The following is a 23,170-nucleotide window of genomic DNA, read 5'->3' on the forward strand; positions in this document are numbered from 1 at the left end:
ACATTGCACAACTACTCACCAAGCTACAACTTACAACAAAAAACAGCTTATTAATAATCACATAGGTGAAACCTATTGCATTTACCAATGTTTGTTTGTAAGTTTCGCCCCCCCCCCCCTCGCGGTGGGCTCCCCAGGGCCTATTATAGCTCGGGAAAGGGGGCCTGCCACCCCTTTTTCTTTTAATAGGGCCCTGGGTGATGGCATACCCTGGACCTAAAGAGGTTCGGGAAGGAAAGTCAAGCGGCCCTCCTCCACTTTAAAATATACATGGCCCTGGGGGATGAGGTCCCTAGGTCCATAATCTGCTCGAGTATCTGGGCCACGTGGGCCCCCTCCTGTTCAAAATACATAAAACGGACCCTGGGAGATGGGGAGGGGTCCCACGGGGCCCCCTCCCCTTTGAAATATATATGGCCATGGGGTATAGGGTCCCCAGGGCCATAATAGGCTCAGGGTATGGGGCCACATAGTCCCTCTCCTTTATAATAAAACAACTGCCCTCTGGGATGTGTTTCCCAGGGGCTTAGGGAGGGGTCCCACAGAGCCCCCTCCCCTTAAAAACAAATATATGGCCCAGGGGGATGAGGCCCCTCAAAAAAATGCAGCCCTGGGTTAAGAAGTCCACAGGGCTTATTAAGATTTGGGGAGGGAGGGGCCGCGTGGTCCCCTTACTTTTAATGTGCAGAAGGCCTTGGGGATGGGTTTCCAACTGCCTAATGAGGCTTGGGGGAAGAGGGGGCACACAGCCCTATTTTTTCTATTTGGCCCTGGATAGGGTCCCCGGGGCCCGAAGGCCAGCCTTCTGCTGTGCACAGCAAAGGCTGTCCGCAATGTGGGTTTGGCTGCCTGCTGGGTATTTGGCCATAGGTCCTGCAGCGAACCCCCCTGCTGCGCACGGCCAGCTTTACATACATGTCAATGACAACATTAACGTTTTGGAACTAAAAAAAAAAAGACATTCATCTGTTTTAGTTAGCAGAGCTAACTATATCTTGAGCTCCCCATGCACTGTTTATGACCTCCCATATTACATCATTCACAACATGTTTTATGACCTCATTTTATGACATTGATGACATCTCAAATGACATCCCTGATGACATCATCCAAGTTTCTTTTGCACACATTTCTCTAGAAACTAGTATGGCATTAGAGGCCTGAAAGTAAGTACAAAATAACTCCGAATAATATGAAGCATCATTAAAGACCACGCAAGTAGATGATCGACGGAGCGCTGAAACTTTTCAGACACTCACCCCCAGTCTCGTATCTGGGTTGAATCCATCATCATTCTTTAGCTCACTTTGCCACCTCAGTTGAGACCCAGCTATATATGCAAATCAGTCTTGACCCTGTGCCACATGGGAACAGTCCAGCCCGAACTGCCAAGCCAAGTCTTCTCTGAACCGGAAACCAGCATCCTGGGACCGGTTCCGGGGTAACACATATACAAATCCCACGGGTGTAGCAAGCATGGGTTATGTGCAACATTAACCGTATACTATACACTTCACGGATAGCCTAGTTCACATTAACAATCAACCACAGATATATGGGAAATCTTTATTGTTCACTCTGTATATGAGTGTTCAGAGAAAGACAAATCCCTCAAGATACTCAATGCCGCTTCCAAAATGGACTTACTTCGGACTGTCTTTATCTGCCTTAGTTGTCTCACAGTCCCCAAACCTACATTGAGACATTAAGTGGATATGAGTAGAAACGTGGGTACTGTAAACACTGTTTTCTCTATGGAGAGAGTTTACTCCGTACCATATACTGTTTGCAGACTCTGAAACTCTCATGAGAAATGCACCACAGAGTATTAAAAATTATCTACTAAGAACAGTGGACACTATGCAAAATGTGTCAAAAGAAACACTATTCCCTTAAAATATTCAAGGTCTGAAGGTGCTAAAGATCCTCCTACCTACAGCCTCCATACTGTGGTGAAAACGTTCCAGATAGCTGATCTCCTGAAGCAAAGCAAGCACATGTACATAGGTTAGTACCTGATGCACACAGTCTTCTATGTTTTGTAGAAATAGACCCGCTGAGATGATTCTGCCTAATTACTCAAGACAATACTTAGTATCTACTACCTAAAATCTTTGCTGTATTGAAAACTTTTTCTGCAGAGCCCAAAAACTTGTGTGAAACATACTGGACAGAACTCTTTAACTGTCATCTGTACACACAGTTACACTTCATAACAAAGACTTATAACATATTCAACACCTCTACACATCTATGATACATTAGAAACACATCTGTTTTGTAAACTTACACCCAGTACTTGGAGACAGGCTGTGCACAATTAGGTAGAAAAGTAATACAGTAGCTACCTTCCACTATGTAAACTATAAAACAAACTAGCACACTCATCGGATGATGTCATCAGTGATGTCATAGAACATGTCAGGCGTGATGTAAGCAGTACATTGCGAGGGTGTAAGTTATAGTTAGCGCTGCTAACTAAAGCTGTGTTTACATTTATTTTGTTCAAAATGTTTATGTTGTCACTGACTTATTCATCTAACTATACCGTTACTTCAACCTTTAGGACTTTGCCACAAGTTAGTAATAAGACTAGATGCTTGTTGGAGTGGATAACCCACTGACTTGTGAAGAGTGATTTACAAAGAGATCAGAGTGACATGAGCTACTAATAGCAGCGGCACTACTACATTACTCTACTATTGAGACATAAGGCAACCAACGGACCGAGGGAGGGAATTTAGTGGGGGGGTTACTTAAACAGTCCGCTCATGTGAAAATTCTACCTGAAATGTTTAACCGCCTCCATTAAAGGAACTGCTGCTCACGTTCAGATTTTTAGTTCTGTGCTAAAAACAGAAAAATAAATACCGCTCGCGTAAAAAGAATTGCCCAAATAGTACACCACGTGTTGAAATTTCTCCCCAAAATTACACAATGTGTTCTATTCTTTATCTCATTGCGTGAAATTGCCTAGCTTACAGATCAATGTCGTTGTGCAGCCGTAACCCTTTTATGATGGTGTGTTTAATTTCCTTAATCATTCTGCGCCTGCTTAATAGTTAAAGCAGGATAATGCAGAGCCTCATTTTAAAAATATTGTAGACATGTAAATTAAGGTTTATATTAGGTTTCTAATACATTTCATTTGCAAGGTCAAAATCCTATTCAGATTCATAAAATCAGGCATTAGTTATTTTCAGTCAGCAGTGATGATATTTGACCTCTCCAAAATACATTTTCTCACATGTGGTAGGAAATCTACAATGCACAAATATTTTGCAGGCACTTCCAACACGAAGTCGATTAGTAAGTGTAATTCTGTGACAGGTTGGGTTGAATTTATTTTTTCTTCTTTTTTGTAAATGTAGGTGATGGTTTTTCCACTGGGCACATATTTCCAAAAGTAGACTTACCTGAGGATTACAAATAAAAACAAGCGGAAATAAGCGTCAACCTGCTGAAATGTATCTTTTGTAATTTTTAATATGCAGAAAACATTTTGGAATTGAGTACTCCTTTTATAGAATCCTAGGAGTACTCCTGGAATTCTTTGTGAATTTTATGAATCTGGCCAGCCTAGTAAACTTTTTATTAATACATTTTCCAAATGTAAATATATTAAGAGCTATATGTGATCATTGAATTTATAATTTTGGAACTCTGGTACATGATCTTTTTTAGAGTTATTTCTGACCCTATATCTTTTTTTATGATAAAAAAATTAACAAATCGGAATTATTGTAATGGAGATGAGATTTTTGATCAGTGTTATTTTTGTTTTGTCTTATTTTCATTCTGGCATAAGCAAGGAACCTTGATCTCATGTAGATTCATTCCATCTTGCTTATAAGTTTACCACATTCAAAACTTGTTTCAATGCACACATTTCTGTGTGGAAAATGTTTTGCAGTGCGCCTATTCTGTCTTTTAAAGGTTCTGTTCTTTTGTATTTAGTGATTTTTTTTTTTTGTTGATTTTTTTTGATTTTTTTTTTAACATTCAAGATTTTCGTTTTTTTTCCCCAGTGTCTCACTTTGTCTTATTTCTGTTTAGTTTCATTTGAAAGACCTATGGAAGCTGGTGATGCATGTTCTGCTCGTATCGAAGATCCTGTCATTCTGCAACGTCTAGACTGCATTTATCAGAGCATTACAGAACTGAGACAAGAAGTGAAAGAACTGCGTAATAGCCTTCAGGATTTAGCAACGAACATTATTGTGCAATTTAAGTAAGTACAAATGTTGTTAGTGGGAGTAAAGAGTTATTTAATGTTAACTTGTGATCTCAAATGCACTGGTTCCTCCAAGACTTGATGTTATAGTCTAATGTTGCCTTTAAACTGGGTGATATGTATGTTAGAGAATGTAACTTCTAAATGGTATTCACGCTGCTACTTGTTGTAGTCTGAACATGCATATTTCACAGTTCTTCTTTGATTATTAAATTGGAATATTAAGGCAGAGCAACGTAGTGTGTGGCTTAAATGCGGTCAGACCAAACTATATCACCTGCTGTAATACCATATAATGCACACACATACATTGAAGCTTAAGGGTTTTGTGTTGAATTCTAAGCCATTGGAGTAGCAGGTATGTCTATGAGCTGAGCAGAATAAATGTTTTTCTTGTTTAGAGGAAAGCCACAAAGCTTATCTATGTACAGAGCATGAGGAGGTTATAGTAGTGTTTGGTTAAAGACATGTCTGTGGGTTATTGCCTAGGGCAATTATAATAAGGCACCCTAGGATTGCTGTACGTATGTTAGGCAAGCCATCTGACCTAGATTGTGTCTGCAAGACATTCTTTGGTATTTTCTGTGTGCCATACTATAAACAGTGTTTATTGTCACAGCACCTGCATATGTAAACAAGTGTCAAGAGAAATATGTTGGCACTCTGGCAGAGCTTGGTCTTGCTATGACCTTGGCTTCAATTACTCAAACACAATAAATAAATACAATAAAACTGATGCTTCCATCTCACGGATGGATAATACATAAGAAATTACATTTCCTATGCTGTGCCACTCTGGCAAAACGGTCCACTGTATCGAATGTGGCAGAAGGTTCCAAAAGGATCACTTAATTTACATCACACATATTCTTAATTGATCTCCAATCTTCCATTGCCATTTCTGTCTCTTTCTAGAGTTGAAACCTAAATGCTGCCTTTCAAGGGGGTCGGACTTCCCCAGGAATTGTTGCTATTTTGCCCCCAGTCTCTCTAAGGTTTTAGCTATGGCTGTATTAAGTGTAATTAGCTACCAGTTTGATACATTGTGAGAATACAGAGTAGTTATTTACATAGTGGATACTCAACTCCATGCTTCCATTTGGCAGGTACCTTCCAGTGGCCAGTGAGGTGTTAATTAACAATGCCTGTGCCTGCAGAAGTGAGTAGTTTTCAATTGCTACAGGACACTGGTCACCCAAAGAGCCTGAGTTAATGCTCTTGATAGACACTTCACCTATTTTCTGGTTGTTGGTATTTAGGTGGTCCAGCATGGCCTAGACCACACTTTGGGTCCTTGATTCAGACACATCTCGTTGTGACTATGAGCAGTTCATATCTCTTCTTTAATGCCTTGGATTTTCTTGGGAGGAAAAATATAGCTAGCTCCTCACAGAAAATGTGTGAGGGTTGCACAATCTGGACTGAAAACTGGAAATTCCAAAGGATTTGAACATCTGAACGGCTGTATAGGTGAATTATTTTGCACTTCTGGTATGCTTGTGCCAAGATAGTGTGCTTTGGCAAGGTTCAAGTCCTAGTGTTTATGCCATCAGTGAAAGATCGTAAATGCGTCTTTCATTTTACTTCCTAATCAAATGGGAGGGCTAAACTGCTTGTTGCATGCTTTCCTATTTACGGCATGATTAATGTGAACATAATTCAGATAGTGGCCCTTCCATCTAAGGAAAAGAACTTCTGACACCTGTAATTCAGGCTTGTACAAGCGGGAACCTAACATTACATCCAGTGTATGGCCTGCCTTCTGTGTGCCTCTTGGTAACAATTGTTTCACATTGAAGCATTCCAAAAAAATAAGATGTCTGAAGCTCTGGAGTCGAAATGGCGTCCTCTACATGCTGTTAGAAATAATCCAATACATTAGTTTGTGTGTGTGACCGGGAGACCTGACAGATGACATAAGTGAAGGGAGTAAGTACTTCGAATGCCATACTTGGGGGAGATGGTAAGCCGCTAGGAAAGAGCACGCTGAAAAAATAAGGGGTCAAGATGTTTGTGCACAGGCCATCCCAGCTAGTATTCTATTTACAAGTAATACAGTAACTGAAAATCAAAGCGACCACACTTAACATGGGTCAACTCCCTACAATGGAACAAGATCTTATGGCCCTCCTCCATGCTTTGGTGAGTTTGGGAAAGACGTTTTCCAGCAGCCATATGTCTGTTAAAAAACAGAATGTCACAGATATGAGGTTTTACAAAGTCCACGCTTTTAACCTGTGTTTAACCAGTGAGCTATAATTAAACAAGGCACATCAGGTGTATTTCATACTGCATTCACACTTCACAGTTGTTTTACAGTTCATTGTGGCTGAGATAGCCCTGGTCCCATGCTGACTTCAAATCAAAAGGGTTGCAGGCGAAGGGGCTTACTCACAAAAGGCAAATGATAGTATTAAAAAGAGCGCTGCTGTTGTACTCTTCTATCTACTCTTATCATGCTTTTGCGACTCGCCCCCAAAACGTAGAAACTATTTGGGTCATAATCATATAGAGTTGATGCAAATAGAAAGAACTCTTTGCACTTGTATAGGGAGCTGGACGTGTCCGTGCCAGTTCACAAAGGCATGTATGAGTATGTAAAAGATACTCCTGTGGGTACCCCTTACATACTCCTATATGTGTTTGTGAATCAGTCCCATAGTCTACATTTCTATTTTGAGAATTGAGAAAGTAAATAAATGTAGTTGATATGGTTAGTTACACAAAACCAAAGGGCTCTCCTGCAATTCCATCTGTTTCCAGAGCAGGAATTTATGCTAATAATAGATGAAGTATTGAAAAAGAAATTAGGAGAGTCAAGAACTTAATCTTGTGGGATGCCATCTGGTAATAGAGTTGGTTGTGAGAACGATGAGCACCAAGAAATAAAAGGCTTGACCACAAAGGCAGGAGGATAGCCATTCAGGTACTTCATCAGTGATGTCAAGGGTGAGGAGGTTAGATAATTGGGGGAAGTGGTTGTCAGCGCTCAATGCGGACGAAAGTTTGTGTAGTATGACGATCTAGACGCAAGGTAGTTATGGTGGGCCGAAGTAACAAAGTTAGCAACCTCGAGAGGGCAGTTTCAGATTATTTCTTGAAACTGGAAGGGAAGACTTTAATGTTAAAATGATAGATCTTTTACATTGTGAGCCATACTGCAAGATCTTGTTCACTAGTCACTAGTCACTCACCGCTCCTTAACTCTGAATTACTAAAAGTATAACTTCGCTTAGAAAGAAATTGCAGAAAGATACATCTGAAATATAATTAGCATGTATCACTTTAAAGGGCATTTATCACCTTTATATGGATTACATTAGTGATTAACTGCAAATGATGTGCTTTTCGTTTAAATGATTAATGGAAAATTGCACATAAGAGCTGCATTCCCCAAACAGGATGGACTCAGACTACAGTGATGAAGAGACAATATGAGATAGTTTTACGTAGGGAAATCTTGCTAGATATGTTGGTTGGTTAGTGATTTTTTTTTTTTAAACTAACATGTTTATATCTGCCTTCCTTCAGGTCCCACGTTACAGAAGGCCAGAAAGCGACTCGTCGGCGAAGATTTGTGTTGCATAGAGAGCGGAGTGATTCCACAGGGTCTAGCTCTGTCTACTTCACTGCAACCTCAGGAACAGCATATACAGATAGAGAAAGTGAAGGAGGGTAAGCAGTGTTTGAGCCGTGCAACTTTCTAATTGGGCTTTAATGTAGGTAACTAGGATTGTCATCCTTTAGTTTTGTCCATTGGGACTTTTTACTAACTTGGTACAGTCTAGTGAATGAATTCTCCCCTTTAGTCCAGTGAATTGGGTACAGGATAGATTGGACATGTTTGTTCTAACACCAGATAGGTGTCCCACCTCTGTTTTTTTTAAAACATATTTTTATTGACATTTTGTATTTACTGTGACATTTTGTATCATGTAACAGGTTATCAAACTGCATATCCTGAGCATTAAAACAAAATGCGATGTTCGTCGTACAGTTTTTAGTCCAATGTTTTGTCATTGTGGACGTGGTTGTATATAAAATTTCTGAACAGAACTGGGTTGGAGAAGAACTGGGGGGGGTGTTCATGGAATTTTGGGTACGGGTATCGTCTGAAGTCACAGGGTGGCATATGCCCTGGTGGATGGTGGGTCCACATACTTCTAGGGGCAGAAAGCTGGGGGATGGGTGGGGTCATGGTTGATCCGGCACCGAGGTCCGACTGTCCATTGAGGCATATAACATAGTGCTTAAGAGCTAATGGCTTTCTATTTGTGTTGCGGGAGGGGATCTGGCGTCCATGTTCTCGGTCTGTATCTGCGGTTGTGTCTTGCGGTGTGTGAGGGCCGTCTGCCGGGTCATCATGGGTCAGTGATTGTTTGAAGTGGTTCAGTAGGATAGCCCAGTCCATTGATATGGGATGTTTGCGCATCCCTTTTACCTTTTCTTCCCGTAGTGTCTCTTCCTCCGCTAATGCCCATTTTTGAACCGCCCCCACCAAGGCAGCGACCGGGGGGCCTGTGGGAGACCGCCAGTGCATGGCAATGTTGCGTTTGGCTAGTAAAATGGCCAGTGAGGCAAATCTGAGGGGTACTTTGTGTTGTTTTCTTTTCTGATAGATACCCAGTGCACATCCTTCCCATGTATTCAAATATGTGAGTCCAGTAAGATCCACAAGGGACTTATGGACGTGTTGCCAGTATGAGTGTAGTGTGGGGCAGCTCCAGAACATGTGCTGAAAGTCTACCGCTTGTGAGCGACATCTGGGGCAGAGGAACTGGGTGTCGGGATAGAAGCATTGGAGGCGTGCTGGTGTCAAATACGCTCTATGTAGGATGTAGAATTGCATATTCTTGTAACGCGCATTTCGAGACACCTTCTTGGGGTGTTCAAGAGCTTTTTCCCATTCCTTCTCATGTAGTGAGCGGCCTAATTCGTCTTCCCAGGTGGCCCGTAGGGTCTCTAGTGGTTTGTACCTGAGTTCCCTGATAGCTTTGTAGAGCCATGTAACCAAGTGACGTCCTGTTCCCATGTGTAAGAGTGCGTGTATGACCGGGTGTATAGTTGGTTCCCCTGTCGAAAGGTCACGGTACTGTCTGTAATGTGCGAGGAGTTCGCGATGGAGTAAGAACTGGCCGGCGGGAAGGTCATGATCCTCTATTAGCTGTTGGAAAGGCTTGAGCTGGCCGTCCTCGTATAGACCCTCGGCTTCAGTGACACCGCAGTCTGTCCAGATGGGGAGCATGTTAGGTGTATAGTAGTGTTCCTGCATGGGCCATCCGACCAGCAGAAGAAGGGGAGAGTATGGGGGTTCGCGGACGACATACGGTGTATCCTCTGCATGCACTGACGTGCAACCGCCACCTGTAGGGGGTATGTACGTCTAGGTTTAGTGCCAGGTAATAGTAATCGGTGACTTCTGACTTGCTCGCAGGCCGAGCCGCCTCCCCGACCGCCACTCAGCTCCACCTGCTGACGCCTCCCCGCTGCTGCCTCCCAGCGCGAGCCCGCGCCCGTGGAGACCGCTGCTGCCGCTCTTCTGCCGCTTCTCAAGTAAACCCCCTGATGGTGCTGTGCTGTTTATTGTATCTTTCTGTCTTTTTTCCCGTGTTAATTTACGTTTTTCGCTAGCCCTACTCACCCCCACCACCCCTTTTTTTTCTTCTGTATCCCTGGTCTTTTTCCCGCCACCTCGTCCTGAGGCCACGCCGCCCCGCTCCCTCCTCCCAGCTGCTCCACCCTCCCGCCTCAAAAGGTGCCTGCTGGCGAGCGATTGGGGTGACTTCTGACCTGCTTGTAGGCCGAGCCGCCTCCCCAACCGCCACTCAGCTCCACCTGCTGACGCCGCGCCGCTGCTGCCTCCCAGCGCGAGTCCGCGCCCGTGGAGACCGCTTCTGCCGCTCTTCTGCCGCTTCTCAAGTAAACCCCCTGATTGTGCTGTGCTGTTTATTGTATCTTTCTGTCTTTTTTCCTGTGTTAATTTACGTTTTTCGCTAGCCCTACTCGCCCCCACCCCCCCTTTTTTTTCTTCTGTATCCCTGGTCTTTTTCCCGCCACCTCGGCCTGAGGCCACGTCCCCCGCCGGCCTGCTCCCGCCTCCCAGCTGCTCCTCCCTCCCGCCTCAAAAGGTGCCTGCTGGTGAGCGATCGAGGTGACTTCTGACCTGCTCGCAGGCCGAGCCGCCTCCCCGACCACCACTCAGCTCCACCTGCTGACGCCTCGCCGCTGCTGCCTCCCAGCAACGCAAGCCCGTCTGCGCCCGTCCGCGCCTGGACCGTGCCCAACGCCGGAACCCCTGGACCCCACGCCCCCCACAACGCCAGACTCCGATACGACGCCACCTCTCAACACCGTCCGAGACCACCGCTGCTTCCAGGCCGCCCCGAAACGCACCCACGGACCCTTCTCCTGCCACGTCTGCAACTTCACCTGCGACAGAACCACCAAGCCGCCAAGGACTGGACCCAACCACCTTCGATGCATACTCCTCAACACCCGCACCGCACGCAAACACGCCGTCGAGCTCTGGGACCTGCTCGACACCTCCTCCCCAGACGTTGCCTTCCTGACCGAGACCTGGTGGAACGACTCCTCGGCACCGGACATCACCATAGCCATCCCGGATGGCTACATGGTCTCCCGCAAAGACCGCACCAATGGAATCGGAGGAGGAATAGCCATCGTCCACAAGTCCACCCTCCAGGTCCACACCCTCGCAGACAACTCCCTCAACTCCGCCGAACACCTCCACTTCCGAATCCAAACCGCTCCCAACACCACCCTCAGAGGAACACTCGTCTACAGACCCCCCCGGACTCCGGGCTCAGTTCAGCGACTCCATCGCCGACCTCGCCAGCACCCACGCACTCGCCTCCACGGACTACATCCTCCTCGGGGACCTGAACTTCCACCTCGAGAACAAAAACAATGCCAACTCTGCCACCCTGATCGACAACCTCGGCCTCCGACATCTCGTCACTGAACCCACCCACGCCGCCGGCCACACACTCGACCCCCATCTTCTCCTCAAGCACCCAAGTCACCTTCAACAACATCACCGAACTCCACTGGACCGACCATCGCTGCATCCACTTCACCTTCAAGAAACCAACCACACACCACCGCACCCAACAGCTGCCTCGCCGCTGCTGGAGCAAAGTCACCAAGGACCAGCTGACCTCCACCCTCGCCAGAACCCACCCACCAACCCAGACACCGACATCCATGACAGTTTCAACACCCCATCCGCTCGGACCCCGACAGACCTCACCCCGAACGCCACCTGCACCAACCAGCTGCCCTCGCAAGGTCATGAACTCCATCCACTCAGGCTCTCCGTCAGACCCCTGCCTGCACCATGTCCTCAACAAAGCAGACACAACCATCGCACCCAAACTACGGAAGGTCATCAACATCTCCTTCGACACAGCGACATTCCCAGAAAGCTGGAAGCACGCCGAAATCAACGCCCTCCTCAAGAAGCCCAAGGCGGACCCCAAGGACCTCAAGAACTTCCGGCCCATCTCCCTGCTCCCTTTCCCGGCGAAGGTCATCGAGAAAATCGCCAACATACAGCTAACCCGCCACCTCGAGGACAACAACATCCTAGACCCATCCCAATCCGGATTCAGACGAAACCACAGCACCGAGACAGCCCTCATCGCCGCCACAGACGACATCAGGCGCCAACTAGACAACGGCGAAACCTCAGCCCTCATCCTCCTGGACCTGTCAGCCGCCTTCGACATGGTCTGCCACCGCACACTAAGAACACGCCTCCAAGAAGCCGGAATCCAAGAGAAGGCCCTGGACTGGACCACGTTCTTCCTCTCCGGCAGAACCCAGAGAGTCCGCCTCCCACCCTTCCGAACCGTGGCCACTGACCTCATCTGCAGCGTACCACAGGGCTCATCCCTCAACCCGACCCTGTTCAACGTCTACATGGCCCCCCTCGCACGAGTGGCCCGCCAACAGGACCTGAACATCATCTCCTACGCCGACGACACCCAGATCATCTTCTCCCTCACCAAGGACCCGCACACCGCCAAAACCAACCTCCACGAGGGAATGAAGGCCGTCGCCGAATGGATGAGGAGCAGCCGCCTGAAACTGAACTCGGACAAGACGGAAGTCCTCATCCTCGGCGCCACCCCATCTGCCTGGGACGACTTCATGTGGCCGACCACACTGGGAACAGCACCGACACCCACGGACCACGCACGCAACCTAGGATTCATCCTCGACTCCTCCCTCTCCATGTCGAAGCAGGTCAACGACGTCTCCTCCTCCTGCTACAACATCCTCCGAATGCTCCGCAGGATCTACAAGTGGATCCCGACCGAAACAAGAAGAACGGTGACCCAAGCCCTCGTCAGCAGCAGGCTGGACTACGGCAACGCACTCTACGCAGGAATCCTGGCCAAACACCTACAACGGCTGCAACGCATCCAGTACACCTCCACCCGCCTGATCCTCATCATCCCTCGACGCAGCCACATCACCTCCCACCTAAGAGACCTGCACTGGCTCCCCGTCAACAAGAGGATCACCTTCAAGCTTCTCAGCCACGCACACAAAGCACTCCACGACACCGGACCAGCCTACCTGAACAACAGACTCAACTTTTACACCCCCGCCCGCCAGCTCAGCTCCGCCAGCCTCGCCTTCACCGCCGTCCCACGCATCCAACGAACTACCTCCGGCGGCAGATTCTTCTCCTTCCACGCCGCAAAGACCTGGAACACCCTCCCCACCCACCTGCGGCAGACCCCGGACCTGCTCACTTTCAGGAAGCTCTTCAAGACCTGGTTCTTCGAGCAGTAGCAGCACCCCCTCCCATCAGCACCTTGGGACCCTCATGGGTAAGTAGCGCGCTCTACAAATTCACTGATTGATTGAATCGGTGGATTTCTGGTATGGGCACTGGGCCGTTCGTACTGTGTCTCTGCTACATGTCTGCCTGCTGTCCAATAGGATAGCCACTGTAACTGTGCGGCTAAGAAATAGGATTCGAAGGATGGAGCGGCCAATCCCCCTTGTGTGGTGGGTAGCTGTAGCTTCGCCAATGGTATCCTATGTCTGCTCGCACCCCATATCAGCGAGCCGAGGAGTGCGTCTAAATCGCGGAAAAAGGTTCTGGGTGGGATTATTGACAAATTTGTGAAGTAGTATAATAGCTGCGGAACGATTATCGTTTTGGTGATGGCCACCCGGCCAATCGGGGCAAACAGGAGGTTTTTCCAGAACCCCACCGAGGACCTGATACCAGCCAGTGCCTTACGGTGGTTACCGTTATAAAGATCAGTCGGGGTCTGATAAAGGCGAACCCCGAGGTATCGGGGAGCCTCTGCGCTCCAGGCAATGTCCTGATCACCCAGCCTGACCATCCGGGGAGGGGGGAGGAGGTTTGGATGCAGTGGGTACACTGTGGATTTCTCCCATTTTTACTCTTAGCCCCGAGACCTCCACAAATTCTGTTAGCCTGACCCAGATAGGCGTTAAGTCTTCGGTGATGTCTCTGATGTATATAAGATCATCGGCATACATAGAGACACTGTGCATGGCCTTATCTATTGGAATGCCCCAGTGGTCTCCCTCTAGTCGCAACCGTATTGCTAGCAGTTCCACTGCTAGGGCGAAAAGCAGAGGCGAGAGCGGGCAGCCCTGCCTCGTTCCGCGTTGCACCGCGAATGCTGGTGAGATGTATCGCCCTATACGAACGCGTGAGGTGAGTTTAGTGTAGAAGAGCTTTGTATACGCCAAGAGAGTGGGGCTGAGTCCTATTCGTTGTAACACCGAGAAGAGATACTGCCATGTGAGGGTGTCAAAGGCCTTTTCGACATCTAGTATAAGGCAGGCAGCCCAGAGATGAGTGCCACCTACTTGATCTTGGACATGGAATAGGCGGCGGATATTCTGGGATGTGTTTCTGCCCGGGACAAAACCGCATTGATCGGGGTGTACCAGAGGCCGTATGATTTGCGTGTATCTGTCCGCTAGTATCTTACCTAGGATCTTGCAATCGGTGGAAAGGAGCGTGCTGGGTTGATAGGATGCCATCAATTGTGGATCACGGTTAGGTTTCAGAAAGGTCATGATAACCGATTCCCGGAGGGATTCCGGTAACTCCCCTGTATCTAATGTTGTGGTGTACATCGCCGCCAATCGAGGGACCAGTAGGAGGGAAAAGGACTTGTAGTATTCTAAGGGGAACCCGTCTTGTCCCAGTGCTTTGTTGCGAGCTAAGGTGCGTAAGGCATGGGTAATGTTTGTGGTTTGTATCTTCGCCTCTAATGACGTACAGTCGTCTTCTGTAATTGCGGGAATCGTTAAGGGGTCGAGAAAGTGATCTATACCGTCTTGCTCGTCTGAGGTGGGGTGTCGGTAGACCTCTGAGTAGTGCTGATGGAATGCTGTAAGAATCTGGTCTTGGGATCGAACTAGATTACCGTGGGGATCTATGATCTCACTTATGGGTTTCATGTCATTGTCTTGTTTGGCTAACCAAGCTAGTAAGGTACCAGTTTTATCACGCTCCTTGTGCATTCGGTTTGCATACATCCTGAAATTGTATCGTCGGAGGTCGACACAATGTCCCACCTCTGTTAATGTACCGTTCTGTGTTGGGTCATGTCTCCAAGGAATTGTGAATCATTAGTAAAATATTGTCCGCATAGAGTGTAATTAAGGCATGTTTGTCCTGCAAGGATATACTGCTCCCCATTTGTCTCCGTTGCACCAGTTGTGATTAAAGTTCAATCGTGAGAAGATCAGTGGTAATAGAGGGCACCCTTGTTTTTTTCCCTTTTGAATTGCCAACTACCTGACCGTCGACTGCCTATCTTCACCCACATTGTGCTCTACTCATAAAGGAGGAAGTTCAGATTTATCATTGAAAGTGGTCTGTAAGACTCTCAATCCAGTGGATCTTTCCCCGATTTTGGGAAGGCTACTATTTGTGCTTCTCGCAACATGGCAGGGAGCTTTCCCATTGCTGTGGCTTCATTATACATGTATAACAGTGGGCCAGTAAGGAGGTCTTCATACTCCTGGTAAAACTGTGCTGGTAAGGCGCCTGCCACCAGTTCCCCCAAACCCCAGCCTTTGGGGTTTTCCTGGTGCCCATGTTTTGGATTGCCCACTGAGTGTTCTCCTTTGTCATTGGAGAACACAGCATCTTTTTGAGTTCAGGAGCCATCTGAGGTAAACTGGCTTCTTCTAATAATAGTCTTATGGCTTCCTGATTCACCCTAGCCGATCGTTGTATAATGATGCATAAAATTCCTCCACTCTATGGATAACTAATTTCTGATCTGTAACCACCTGACCCATATTGTTGAACATTGCTACAATTCTTCTGTTACCTTTCTCTCAATTAACCAACCATTCCAATAATCTACTGGGCATGTCTCCTAGGTCAAGACTGAGCTTGCAGTATGTTTTGTAATCATGTATACCTAATTGCTCCCTGGCTTCTTCCAGTTTAAGAACATCATTTTGATTTTCCTAGTCCGCTGACCCCAGTGCTGTTTGTTGTTTTAAGAGTGCTATGCATTCATCATGTGTTTCTATCATGCCAGCAGTGATTTCCTGACTTCATACGTTAAAGTTCTACATTTCCCTATTTGGTGGCCTTGAAGAAGAATAATAATAATACTGCCATTTGTAGAGCGCGAACAGCTACCTCCAAAGAGGTGTCACGGCGCTAATAATATTCCCTCCCATAATATTCCCACGGAGTACACGAAATCTGTATTAACCTGGAAATATTCTTGTATGGCACTCCTGATTTTGATTTGATCCCTGTATTGTGGGTGGATCTTGTAATGCCAGAAAAGGGAATTTACAATGAGGTTACGGCTGGGTGAACTTCCAACTAGTAAACTCTATCAGCAGTAGTATGTGGTCTGACAAGGTACAGTCCAAGTATCGGATCGTTCCAACATCTGATATATATTTCCAGGTGCAATAATGTGAAGTCAATGCGTGAAAATGTATTGTGTGGAGGCGAGTAGCAGAAATAGCCTCTTTTCTCCGTGTTTGGTGTGCCAGACCTCTGTCAGATAGTGTCTCCATAGATTCCTGCAACGCTATTTAAGACTTGCCCAGCTGCCGCGGAGAGATCAGTGACTTGTTGAAGTATCTACTTAATTTGCAGTTAAAATCACCCATCCATAGTATTCTACGTTTTAGCATATGGGGGTCAGCAATGTCATAATTTCCTCCAAAAAAGTGAGTGTCAACGGTTAGGAGCATATGTTGTCAGTAAGACTATTGATACCTTATGCAGTCCTCCTTTCTCTCCTGGGCTGCATGTCATGTCTGTCTTGTGTCATGTGTACTATTTACAGCAATACATGTTCCCACCTCAGTCTTTAAATCACAATCACCCTATATATGCAGCCCAGGGACCTGCTTCGAGCTGCAATCACAAACAAACAATACATTTCTCAGGTGGGCCTCCACATTCAAAGAACTGGATCGCCTCCTCTGGTTTCTCAAGTGTTTCTTGCCATGCTCATCTATTTTGTCGAGCCGATGGAAGCAGAGCATATTGCAAGTTCATGTCCCCCAATTTGTGCTTCCCTCCTCGAATGTGCATACTCTTTTCTGGGTCACAAATCCATAGTTCGGTAGAAGGAGACCCGGTTAACTTTTGTATTTGACTCCCCCCTTGCTTACGCACCTCCATGAGGATGTGCACCTTGTTCTGATGCCACTGTATTCCCGCCATAATCATTCTGGGTGGCGCTCCTGGTGTGGACCTCCTGCCAGGCATTCTTTGTGACCGGTCCACTTCAATGGCCGGATGTCCTTTCATAGCAGGTGTGAGCTGGGGCATTAAAGTTTCTATGAATGCCTACATTGGTTGAGATTCTGCCCACCTCCAGTATACCTATTATGTGAACATTGTTCCTCCTCGACCTGTCCTCCATGTCTGTGATCTTGTCCCCCTGTGATTTTAGTTTTATTTCCATATCTCATATAAAGCTGGTGTGGCCCTCCATGAGGTCCTCTACTGTCCTCACCCTATGTTTGACTTTGATCCTCCTCTCTCTGTCCATATCGTTTTGCATGAGTGTCACAGATGTATGCACTTCACTTTTTTTTTCCTTTTCTTTTTTCTCTCCCTGTAATGATCATATTACCATGCACTATTAGTTGTTTCAAGTGAGCCGTGGGAGGAGGGGGAGATTCCTACATTTGCCACTCATCTTGATCTTTTGTATTCCGGTTTTGCACCATTTTCTCCAGCCCTTCTTCAATTTAATGTTTATTTCGTTTGTGCTGCTACACTTCACCTCTGTGTCGTTGCAGCATTGGGCCCTTGTGGCTCCGCTGAGGGCACCCCCAACACTTCGTGTGCCAGCTGCCCTGTACCTAACTTATGGCCAGTGCCCAGCTCCATCTCTCTTGGGGCCCCGGTGAAATAACAGAGATAAATGTCAAGTGAATGCATACGGCCTAGTGAGGTTAGTACCTTACCCTAGCAGGGTCACTCCCACTCCAGGATTCCAGCGACATGCCCCAAACAGGCCACCACTAACAATATCGCCACTGCTCATGCGGTTTCAGTGGAGCATGTGCTAACTCTTTGCACTGGGCCAACAGTCGTCGCCCAGTCCAGTCGCTTGTGTGGCCACACATGGGTGAAAGTAACAAAGGTTCAGCGGGTTCTTACAGCCTAGAGAGTCTAGTGGAGTCCTGTGTCTCACCCTGGAGGGTCACCCCAGCGTAAGCTTTCCACAGGGACCAAGGTCCTCAGGAACCGGGCAACCCAACCCACCCCACCCCACCCCTCCCCTCCCACCTGGTAGAAGCCCGCTTGGGAGCGAGACAACCTCCAGGACCAGCCTCACATCTCAGGTTCCCAGTGGCACATTTTTCGCCGCTCAAGCGGTTTCAGTGGAGCTGCACTGCAGCCCGTTCAGCTCATCCCAGTAGCCCAGCCCATATGGGTGGAGAGAGAAAAGATACAAGTGGAAGGCGAGTTCAGTCTGCTAACTTGACCCCTCCCCAAACTTTAATATATCTGTTTTTTCCAGTGAAGTTGTAGTTTTTTTTTTTTTTTTACATCAAGTAAGGTGTGTTTTTAAAAAAAAAGGTTTTAACCACACCTAACTATAACATCACTTTAACCTTTGATTTTTCAATTTTTTTTTCTTTTCAGTAATTTTTATTTCTTTTAAAACTTTTTTTTAATCATATTTACCCAACTCCCTTACTGAGCACAGCTTTTGAAAATGCGCAGGAGCAGATTAGACTAAGGCCAGGCCCAGCGTCCAAGCCTTGTGAGTGAGGCTGTGCGTCCAACCCACTGCGGGCAGTCAATGCCATGCTGCTGGCTAACCCCGTCCATTGTTGTGCAACACTCCATGGACACCCACCCACATTTTCATGTTTTTTTGTCTTTCTCCTTGGTACTTCAGTACTCCAGCAGTATCATTGCACAAATGTCACTCCAAGTTAAAGCGGGGCTGTGCAAGTTTTGCTTTTTAATGCTTGTACCGTCCCGCAAGGCCACATGGAGGGTGACCGCGCTGATTCCCGTGGGTCCTCACAAGAGGCATGGGCGCATTTTATTTATTATTTGTTTACTTTTACTCTGGCCGAGTGGAGGGGTCCTTCTAGGACCACTCCTCAAGGGCCAATAAACCCCGACCTTGCACCCTTAAATCTATATATTTTTTAACTCTGGAGAAATGGACAGAGTCCTTGAACCCTAAAATGGCGGCAGCAACATTTCTGTTGATGTGACCAGCTAATCAGATTGCTTGGTACCCGGCACCGATCCCGCTGTACCGAAATGTCTGACCGGGGGAAAGAAAGATCTCTTGGGCATTTAGATCATTCTGTCTTTTTAGTTTGCAGTACTGCTGGACCAACTGTACAGATATCACTATATTTTGAAGCTTAATTTCTCAAAAATGGCTGGACAGATGTATACCAAATCACACAAAAAATGCTTGTGTAAAAATCTAGCTTTCTGCCAAATTTGGTGTAATTCTGTTGAGATGTTTTTTCTATATTGCTTCCTAAAACGTTTATGGGAATTTGCATGGGGGAAACATGTTTTGGGACCCCTCCTTTTTCTCATGCCCGAAACTTTCCAGGAAGGAGCTGAGGTTGATGAACTACTTCTTGGAAAGTTTTGTGGAGATTTGTCAAACTGCGCCGAATTTATTGGCAAAACAAAACACTCTTCTAAAGGAACTATATATGGAACTAACCATAAATACAAAGTGGCGACTGCCATTGTGTTATATATACTTATATTTTTTTTATGCTTTTGGATCCCTTGTACGGGCAGGACAGTTACGTGCTCATGACTTTGATGAGGATTCCCCAGTAGAACTAGAATTACAGTAAGTAACTTTTCCTTCCTGTCGTTGTGATCAGTAAAGAGACCCAGTCTGTTGACAGTAGCAGGCTACATTTGGATGTTTTCAAATGCTGTTGTATTTTTCTGCTGTCAGGTGGTTAGGTCTGGAAATCATGCAAATGTAATATAATATTGGCGGTGCTGATTGTGGCGACTGAATTGGTGTTCCCGGGACAAGCAGAGTTTACTGGGACAATTGGAGTCTTTTTTCTTCTGATGTGCTGGAACCATACCTGCTATTGGACTGCAAAAAGAGAATGCCAGGTACATTCCGGGTACTGCACTAGAGCAGTCAAGGCTTACTCAGGAAGGTGATGTAGGGTTAGAGATGCAAAACTTAACATACCGTAAATAAATCTAGTAATAAATCAGTGACCAATCATAGCTTTGTCTCATAAAAAGATAATTTACTTTATTCTATTGACAATTAAATACACAGTTTTCATAACACAGACAAAAGTATCAGGACAATTTATTCAGGACATTCAGAAGTCTTTAGATAACACTACAGAAGCAATTCTGATAGTTTATAGGTTATATCTGACTCTGTGTGACATGCCCCAATTGCACAGTATCTTCCTGCTCGTATTGGAACTGCTGCATGCACACTCTAAAACTTATAGTTCAGACATTTTCCCCTACAGCAGTCGCAGCCCCTTCCTATATTAGCCCACCCCAAGAGATTTTGATGTCTAAATGCCCTCTGTGATGTTTAGTGTTTGTCAAGGTATTTGATGTTTCTAATTCAGTATTACCCTTCGTGTTGGTCTTGATGGTTTGGATGTGTGACTGTTCTGCTCATTGGGCTTTGATGCTCTCTAATTTACATAGGCTGTGGTCTCCAGTACAAGGTGGCCAGCACTGGGGAGCAGAGTACATGGGCAGCTCCAGTGATGGTGGGGAATCTTGCAGCCATGATCCTCTTCTGCCTTGGGGAACAGCTGCTGTAGATGTTTTTGTGTGGCCTACTGGGAGGTCATACAGGCCCAAAAGCTTCCTACCCAAAATGGGACTGTAGAACCCACACAAGTCGAGTCCACATTTTGGAACACTTTATGGAGCTCTGTGAATGTCCAATGGGGAACTAGAGCTGATTCCTAGTGCCTGCCACAAGAATTATACCTGGGTTGTAAATGGCATGTCATTGAGCAGATCACAACTTGGTGGTTAAAGTTGCTTAAAGTTGCAATTCTTAGCAACAAAGCCACAGTTCACATGACTGTCCAAGACCCTGGTACTGGGTGAGTGTGTCCATGGGTATGGAGCGTGCCTCCGTCTGGCCTCTTTTGAGCAGTGGTCTCTATTTTTCCCCAGTCATTAAAAGGTAGCCCTGGGGATGACCGATAGAAACAGCCAGTGGTTGCACTAGCATTGAGAAGACAAGGGTCTGTAATGGATTGCCACTGCACCAGGCACATCTGTTTTCCAACGTCTTACTCTATGCTCGCACTAATATTTACTAATTTGTCTCCTGGCAACTGGTCTGTTAGGATTCTTCTGTTTTGTGCCCCACTGTAGGATTTTTTCTGGCAACTGGTCTCCAAAATCCCTTCTCAGTGATTAATATTTTTCTTTGAGCCTTCCCAAACAGAACTTCAGATCAATTGCTGAACTGACCAGGAGAATTGGCTGTCAAAGACACCAGTCCTGAAACTCAAATCTTCCCCAGCGCATGGGTGTGCAACGTGCATACTGGTCGCGGAGATAATCTAGAACACTTGGGGATTCTACCCCATACATGTACCTGGCTAGTAAACTAAAATGCCCATTCCCAAGGTCTGGTAAATTTTGGGTTGTGTCTGATTTCTGGAGAGCTGGTTTCTGTTTACTCTAGCTGCTCAGCTATTTTTGTTCTGCAGATTTGACAGGAAGTGGGTTGGAGCAGGGTACCCCTTTGAGATATTAGTACAAATGTAGCTGGGTCTTCCCACCTCTCTATTCCACAAAAGCCACCCTAGTACACCTCTGGGTAAGAATGTAGGAGGAAGGGGACAGAGACTGTCTCTCCACTTTCAAAAAAGAGTATCTTCCTCATTTCCTTCAGGGAATCATAGTCCATTTCGAAAGACCCAAGAATGTCCTGGGACTTTCCTACAAGTTATCCTCAATTCCCTTTCTGACGTGTTCTCTCCATTCTCCATCTTGGGAACTAGTCAGATCAATGTTGTGTCTCTCTGCGGCCAAACCTAGGGGACACACTCCATGCTCACTCTTACTCATAAACATATATGCCTCATCCATATCCGATGAAGATGGAGTTAAGGACTGAGTTGAAAGGAACTGATGGACCTTTTAAAACAGGAATTCCAAGTAATCCCCTCTCCTTCTTAAGGTAACGAGTGAAAGGTCGCTACTTTGTTTTGAAACATTTGTTGCCATCATTGCCAGTTCTTCCTAGCCCTTTGAGCCGACTTATCATTTCCAGATAAAGGAGGGGAGAACTTGGCGTGTCACTCCATACCATAAAGGCATGCTGTGGGTCTCAGTCAGTTTCCTACAGGCCCTCAACACACACACTCATCATTTTCAGCCGGTCTGAGGCAAAGAAATTAAAATACACCGAAACTTGCTATTATGAGCATCCTGGGCAGGAGACCGTGCTCCACAGAACCATACAAGGAGCAATCTTGTCCCAGCAAGGATTAAATAACCTCTTTGCTTCTCCATCCATTTACCTTTGGTATTCTTAAGGTTTCTTTTAATGGCTTTTGATTTTATTTTCTGACATCCGCATAGCTGCATGTTGTTACTGCTTTTTATTTGTGGTAATTCATCACAACACCCAAATATGTTTTTCTTCAAGATACACCACAGCAAATCCTGAATCTGATTATGACCGCGAAAGTGGCAGAGAAAGTGACGAAGATGATGCAAGTTGTGAAACCGTTAAAACTGTACGCAGGGATTCCATGGACCTTGTAAATGAGGAAGACGCAACCCTGACCTTTGATTCGCTAGAGGAGGAGGATCTTGTTCTTTTGCACCACATGGTTAAAGAAAAGGGTGATGACGAAGCTAAAGATGGGTCCGACGGAAGCCAGCAACATCTCGACCAGTAAGAAATGCATTCCAACATTGGTAATTTTACTGATCCCACTACAGCTGCCTTTAGATGGCTCATGTTAAGAACTGTTTGAGAACCAAGTCTGGGAAATGTACCCACAACTCTTTAAAATAAAGTATTTTAGTATAAACATGCACATAGGCAACTCTCCCACATGACCTTTTTCCTACACTCACATTATCCGCTTTGCGTCTCCATAGGTTTTTGCTGTTTACTTACCTTCGAGGATGGAGCTTGAAAACACTGACACTAGTTAGAATTCAAAGGGACAGTTTTAACCAGCTGAAAGAGGGAAGTCCTGTAATATTGCTGCATCCAGGTGTAATGGTCAAGTTTTAAGAAGATGGCATAATGATTACATGCTACATATTAGCAGCCTAAATAGTGATTTGATAATGTTTCTTTTTACAAAGACACATCAAAATACATTTTCAACATTGATAAGTGAACATCTGATAAACATGTAAGATATATAGGTTCACCAACATTG

At 46.0% G+C, this 23,170-nt stretch overlaps 1 protein-coding gene across 4 annotated transcripts in view; it reads left to right on the forward strand.

The window, feature by feature from the left end:
• Positions 1–23,170, forward strand: part of RMDN3 (regulator of microtubule dynamics 3) — a 281,724-nt gene that overhangs the window by 196,197 nt on the left and 62,357 nt on the right. For 2 of the 4 annotated variants that reach the window (XM_085626847.1, XM_085626849.1), the window contains exons 3-5: positions 4,057–4,231; positions 7,766–7,909; positions 22,420–22,694. In XM_085626847.1, the coding sequence (XP_085482973.1) occupies positions 4,057–4,231; positions 7,766–7,909; positions 22,420–22,675 (575 nt within the window). In that variant the 3' untranslated portion in view covers positions 22,676–22,694. The remainder of the gene's footprint in view (positions 1–4,056; positions 4,232–7,765; positions 7,910–22,419; positions 22,695–23,170) is intronic. The other 2 variants (XM_085626846.1, XM_085626848.1) reach the window with 1 other exon arrangement.

This window comes from Triturus cristatus, chromosome 9 (assembly GCF_964204655.1).
Source record: "Triturus cristatus chromosome 9, aTriCri1.1, whole genome shotgun sequence".
Lineage (NCBI taxonomy): Eukaryota > Metazoa > Chordata > Amphibia > Caudata > Salamandridae > Triturus > Triturus cristatus.